Here is a 6135-nt window from a genome sequence, read left to right as displayed (position 1 = left end):
GTCGCCAGTCCAGTTCGTCTGTAGAAACTCAGACGCGGCTTGACAGGTGACTGTGTGACGGACAGACGGCGCCCACTCATTGGCTGAGTCGAAGGCGTGTTGGCGGTAACCGAGGGGAAGAGGTCAACGACTGGCACCGCGCTATCAGACGTAAGAACAACCGCACTCAGAAAGAACGCGGCAGGTCGACAGAACCCAAACAGAGGGGTGGTTGACCGCAGAGGAAATCATGACACACGCCGATGCCGTCGGCTGAACAACAATTCAAGGTCCAACGACGTCAGGTATTGTGTGTTGTGATGAAGGCTCTCTGTGTTTTGGCTTCGACGAGCCTCTGTTGGGACCCTCTAGGGCAGGGGTGTCCAACTCATGTTCACCGTGGGCCACATCAGCATCATGGCCGCCCTCTTAAAGGGCCGGAAACACTTTATATACTCCTCGAAAATATTGTTAAATAACTCTCTTTGCATTTTGATTATTGTTTACTTGAGTGTAGAAATATTGTACATCAGAAAATGTCTCTAATATTACAACGTGAATCCATTTAATTTGAAACCTTCAAAATAAAAGCACGGGAAATTTTTCTTCAATTTCTTTAAGAAAAGGTGATCACATGTCTTTCAAGCCGTCAGGGGTTACATTAAATGATGCGGCGGGCCAGATTTGGCCCGCGGGCCTTGTGTTTGACACCTGTGCTCTAGGGTCTGTTTTTACATGTGTGGTCCTGCAGATGTAAACCAAGCCAAGGTTCAATAATGGGCTTGGGAATTGCGTAACGACCTTCTGTAGATGTGTTATTCTGTTCTTTAGAGGAATCATATCATTCTTGTGTTCGTAAAAAAAAAAGAGGCAGGTGTTATGTAATATTTGTCGGTGACCAGTGGGCTGTGCGGCTACATTTCCACATGTCTTGTTCTTATGTAAGTCTCACAGATTCTGGGTCCAGACAATCCACCGTTCGGTCTGTATCGCGGTTTTGGGGTCACAGTTTGGAAGACTAAAATAATAAAGATTCATTCTTTTTATTGAGTGTGTCACACAAACATTGTTGAGCACAACCTAGCATAGCGTATGATCTTTCTGAGCAAATACCCCAAAACATATTCAGCCATTAGAGAGAACCATGAGTGTGTGATGGTCTTCTTTGCAGCAGTTAAACCAGAACATTTAATTTTTTTTTGTCAAGTTCAAAGTAAGTGACACCTGTAAATTCTACTTCTCAGCTGAAAGTTATTATTATTACCGCATACATGTTGGGTGGTTTGATATAAAATAATGAATTGCTTTCTTTACTCTATAGAAAATGATTTCTCCCTGCTTTATTTATTCATAGTTTTGTTACTATGGTATTGTTTTTGTTTCTTTATTTGCATATGTGTTTATTATTTTGTTTTTTACTTCTCTTTATACAAAGAATCTGACTAATTTAAATATGTGTATGTGAGATTCTGAACACTAATAAAATATAAATAAAATAAATAAATAATGAATTGCTTAATCCATAACGATGCGTCATTTTTTTTTTTTATACAAAGTTTTAATGTGCACAGTTTACTGTCAGACACATGTGGAGTGAGGAATAAACAATAACATAAGATAGTATATCAAAATATAATATTACTGAGAAAATAAGCATCTCACGCACACATCAGACGTGGTGTTTTCAAAAATAAATAAAACCTGAGTCATGCTGAGAATGTACCTGATATCTGGAATAATACCTGGCGGAGCAACCGCTTCCTGTTGAGAATAATAGTGGAGAGGATGTGGACGCTGCTGCTGGGAATGGGGTTAGGGGTTAGGGGTTAGGGGTTAGGGGGGGGGCTAGGACACACATATTTCCTTGTCTAAATCGCATGCTATTTTGAAGGTGTGTTTTCCCAGCCAATGAGGCTGCAGCATCCACATGCGTCATATTGAGCAGCAGAGGGAGGAGTGTGTGCGTGTGTGTGTGTGTGGGGGGGGGGGGGGGGGTCTGTGAGCCTATAATAAACCCGGCAACTGAGCCTTTTCTCCACAGACAAGTACGAGCTGAAGACTCCACACAGAAAGAAACTAAATACAAGTTTTCTCTGTATTTTTTTGTACTCTAAACATCTGGACTCCTATTCAACTTTTTTTTGTTGCCTCTTTGGAAATTGATTTCTTGTTCTAAAAATAATAATAAAAATTCACATTTTATTCACTTTTTCTTCTCGTCGACACCCGTTGAACCGTTGGCGATGTTTCCCGAGGCAAACACAGGGTGCGTAAACGCTTTTTAAACAACCTCTACCTTCAGCTCTCCTCTTCCCATGATGCTCGACACATGGCCCATTCATGGGCAGGAATATTTGGAGAAAGCCCTCCCATCCCCCCCCCCACCCCCCAAAAAAGCGCACATGCTCTGTGGGCAGCACATGTTTGAATGAAAAACTACTAATATATTCCTCGTGGTATTAATCAGTATCTTTTCTGGACTTTACAGCACATGTTTTCATGATAAGACTATTCGTACTATCCTGTATTACGGCCTGTCCCGTGGCGTTAATAAAGCAGGTGTTAATGAAGCACTGCAGGGCCGGCATGTTTATTTATAGCACCGTCTTGTGTATCCATTGATCCGTCCATGAGTGTGTGTGTGTGGGGAGCACTTTGTCATATGAGAGGAATTACACAAATTGTCCAATTACAGGAATTAGTGTGTGCAATAGACAGGATGAGAGAAGAAATGAAACGTGTGTTTGTGTCACCATCGAAGTGTGAGAGGCCGTGACTGCAGGAATGTGTGTGTGTGTGTCTCTGTGTGTGTGTGTCTGTGTGTGTGTGTGAGTGTGTGTGTGTGTTTGTCTTCGAGTCATACCTTTATTAGCAGCAGCTCTCAGATCAGGCCGGCTGCCAAAAAAAAGGCCCTCGTGGCCATAATGTGATTATATTGACCCCCAACACATGAGAGGTAATGAATCAGGAGATGGAGGTCGATGAGGACACCGAGAGGAGCCGACACTCGACCTGACCCCCACGCAATCTCCTCATGTCATCCAGCTACAGCTACGAGGACTGTCAGGCCACGGCCGATTGGCTGATGACCCAGACGGACGTCCGGCCCACCGTGGGCATCGTGTGCGGCTCGGGGCTCGGAGCGCTGGCCGACATGCTGAAGGACCAGGTAGCCTTCAACTACAAGGACATCCCCAACTTCCCGCAGAGCACCGGTGAGTCTCGCCACGACGACTGGCTTCCCATTCACGATTCATATCCACTGACCGGTGTGTGTGTGTGTGTGTGTTTCTTTTTGTCCTGCAGTGCACGGACACGCAGGTCGGCTGGTATTCGGCACCTTAAAGGGGAGGCCGTGTGTTTGCATGCAGGGACGCTTCCACCTGTATGAGGGCTACCCCATCCAGAAGGTGTGTGCGTGTGCGTGTGTGTGTGTGTGTGTCACGGTGCACTTAAACCCTTGATCTGGGGAGAAAATTGCCGTGAAATATGTGGCGTTCAAAAAATGCTGTAATCCTTTTAAAGAGGTTCCCTCTGAATGTTAATGCGTCTATATTGATATACTGTGTGTGTGTGTGTGTGTCACGGTGCACTTTAACCCTTGATCTGGGGAAAAAATTGCCGTTAAATATGTGGCGTTCAAAAAATGCTGTAATCCTTTTAACCCTTGTGTTGCCTTCGGGTCAATTTGACCCGATTCAATGTTTAACCCTCCTGTTACCTTTATATTTACTAACATATTTTACCCTTGAGGTCAATATGACCCCAGCTATTAAAATCTCCAGAAAATTATTAGAATTAATATTGTTTTCCAAGTTTAAGTGTGAGGTACTTTATGTTTGTTTGTTGACTCCCGAAAGAACACCGACATTAAACATTGAATCGGGTCAAATTGACCCGAAGGCGACAGGAGGGTTAAATATTGAATCGGGTCAAAATGACCCGAAGGCAACACAAGGGTTAAAGAGGTTCCCTCTGAATGTTAATGCGTCTATATTGATATACTGTGTGTGTGTTTCTAGATCACACTGCCCATTCGCATCTTCAAGCTGCTCGGGGTGGAGACGGTGGTGCTGACCAACGCCGCCGGAGGCCTCAACCAGGACTTCAAAGTGGGAGACATCATGATCATCAAGGACCACCTCAACATGCCGGGCTTCGCCGGCATCAACCCGCTGTCGGGACCCAACGACGAGAGGTGGGACGGGGGCCCGGAGCCATCCTCGGGGAGGAGCGCATTATTTAATTTCACGGTATCTGGATAGAGCCGAAGGTTAAATCAGGGTTGAGGGGGCGGGAGGGAGGATTTAAATGAGGCATGTGGAATAAAAAAAACTATTAGGATGAAACATCACAGCGTTAAGCTCCGTTTTCGGACGATAGTGGCGTTTTTTTTTTGTGGTGCCCGTTGAACATTCAGCAAACATCCCTTCTCGGGTCTCCTCCTCTCTCTCATCCCTCTCTCCGTCCTCCCCTCGCAGGTTCGGCGTGCGTTTCCCCTGCATGTCCGACGCCTACGACCGAGAGCTGCTGCAGATGGCCGCGGACGTGGGCCAGGAGCTCGGCTACGGAGACTTCCTGAGGGACGGCGTCTACTGCGTGCTGGGCGGCCCGTCGTTCGAGACCATCGCCGAGTCGCGCATGCTGCACAAGCTGGGCGCCGACGCCGTCGGTGGGTCGCGCCGCACCGACTGGGAGAGACGCAGGATGCGTTGTTGTCACGGCGCAGCGGGGATGTCTGGGGGGGGGATGGAGAGAAAAAAGAGGGAGAGAGAGAGACACGGGGCGTGAGGGAGAGAGGCATGGCGAGAGAGAGAGAAGGAGGGAGAGAGGGAGAGAGAGACAGGGAAGGAGAGAGACGGGGCATCAGAGAGAGACATGGCGAGAGAGAGAGAGACGGGAGAGAGACAGATGGGGCGAGAGAGAGAAAGATAGGGGGAGAGAGGGATACGGGGCGAGAGGTCAAAGGGCATACCTCATTTGGAACCTGTAAAAGACGGAGAGGGAGAGAGAGAGAGAAAGAGGGTGAGAAAGAGAGAGAAAGACGGGGCGTGAGAGAGAGAAACCGAGAGAGAGAGAGAGAAAGAGGGTGAGAAAGAGAGAGAAAGACGGGGCGTGAGAGAGAGAAACCGAGAGAGAGAGAGAGAAAGAGGGCGAGAGAGACGGGGCGTGAGGGAGAGAGAGAGAGACAGAGAGCGAGAAAGAGGGCGAGAGAGAGAGACGGGGCATGAGAGAGAGACAGAGACGGGGCGTTAAAGAGAGAGACAAAGAGTGAGAGAGAGAGAGAGAGATACAATGAGAGAGAGAGAGAGAATATAAGAGATAAATCAAAGCTATAAGAAGCTTAATATAACTTCCAACCCAACGCTGTTCCTTCTCTGCCCGGTCTCTCTTGTTTATATATATTTAGATGTTTCATATTTCATCATTCTTCCTCTGCTTCCGTCTCCAGGCATGAGCACCGTGCACGAGGTGATCGTCGCGCGCCAATGCGGGATGCGCGTGTTCGCCCTGTCGCTCATCACCAACCTGGCGGTGATGGACTACGACAGCGAGGAGAAGGCCAACCACGAGGAGGTGCTGCAGACCGGCAAGCAGCGGGCGGAGCAGCTGGAGCGGCTGGTCTCCACCATGGTGACCCGGATCGAGCACAACAACAACGACGTCTAACGACGTCAGGGGGCGGAGCTTAGGAGGCGGAGCAGAGTAGGAGGCGGAGCTTAGTAGGACTTAAAGTTGTGTGACTGAGGGGGGCGGAAAGTGGTTTCATATCGAAGCTGTTGTGCCAAAGTTTATTATTTAGGTGCTTTTAGTCTTCGGTGAAAAGATACTAATATAGCATCTCCTCTGAAGAATCTCACTGCAGATGTATACATGAAATGCACAACCATTGTTTTCCTGTCGTCTTACATTCCTCTGCCGAAGAAAAACGGCGTTGTTTTTGTATCATTCTAAACAAAAAGTATTTGTTCTAAGTTTAAAAAACGTGTGATCATTGTAAATGTCGTCGATTTAACTTAACAATGAGCTAGAAGAAGTTATGTAATGTGAAGTTGTCGATGTTATGATGGTGAAGTGTGTATATTACTTAACTGTGCTTGCTTTTTTTCATATTCATGTTGTTACTAAAAAGGTATTATTTATTATTACATCGTG

General features: G+C 46.8%; 1 protein-coding gene across 2 annotated transcripts; it reads left to right on the top strand.

Annotated features, from left to right (window-relative positions):
* Positions 1 to 175: 175 nt before the first annotated feature.
* pnp5a (purine nucleoside phosphorylase 5a) lies at positions 176 to 6128 on the top strand. 2 transcript variants are annotated; one of them, XM_056443252.1, is made up of 6 exons: positions 176 to 284; positions 3025 to 3194; positions 3286 to 3389; positions 4002 to 4177; positions 4461 to 4651; positions 5432 to 6128. In XM_056443252.1, exons 2-6 carry the CDS (start codon positions 3065 to 3067, stop codon positions 5647 to 5649), a joined length of 819 nt encoding a protein of 272 aa, XP_056299227.1. In that variant the 5' UTR covers positions 176 to 284; positions 3025 to 3064; the 3' UTR covers positions 5650 to 6128. The 2 variants fall into 2 exon arrangements, with proteins under 2 accessions (XP_056299227.1, XP_056299226.1); XM_056443251.1 differs by lacking the exon at positions 176 to 284 and adding an exon at positions 1988 to 2245.
* The last annotated feature ends 7 nt before the right edge of the window (positions 6129 to 6135 follow it).

The sequence above is a fragment of the Pseudoliparis swirei genome, chromosome 21, assembly GCF_029220125.1.
Source record: "Pseudoliparis swirei isolate HS2019 ecotype Mariana Trench chromosome 21, NWPU_hadal_v1, whole genome shotgun sequence".
Classification (NCBI taxonomy): domain Eukaryota; kingdom Metazoa; phylum Chordata; class Actinopteri; order Perciformes; family Liparidae; genus Pseudoliparis; species Pseudoliparis swirei.
The sequence above is the reverse complement of the archived record's forward strand: the minus strand, read 5'-3'. Positions and strand labels throughout refer to the sequence as shown.

What these genes read in the sequence shown, in the direction of transcription:
- pnp5a (XM_056443251.1), top strand. Translation starts at nt 2,223, where the DNA reads ATGTTTCCCGAGGCAAACACAGG. An exon ending in TTTCCCGAGGCAAACACAGG is followed by an intron (nt 2,246 to 3,024) that starts GTGCGTAAACGC and finishes CATGTCATCCAG; the next exon opens with CTACAGCTACGAGGACTGTC. An exon ending in AGGGCTACCCCATCCAGAAG is followed by an intron (nt 3,390 to 4,001) that starts GTGTGTGCGTGT and finishes GTGTGTTTCTAG; the next exon opens with ATCACACTGCCCATTCGCAT.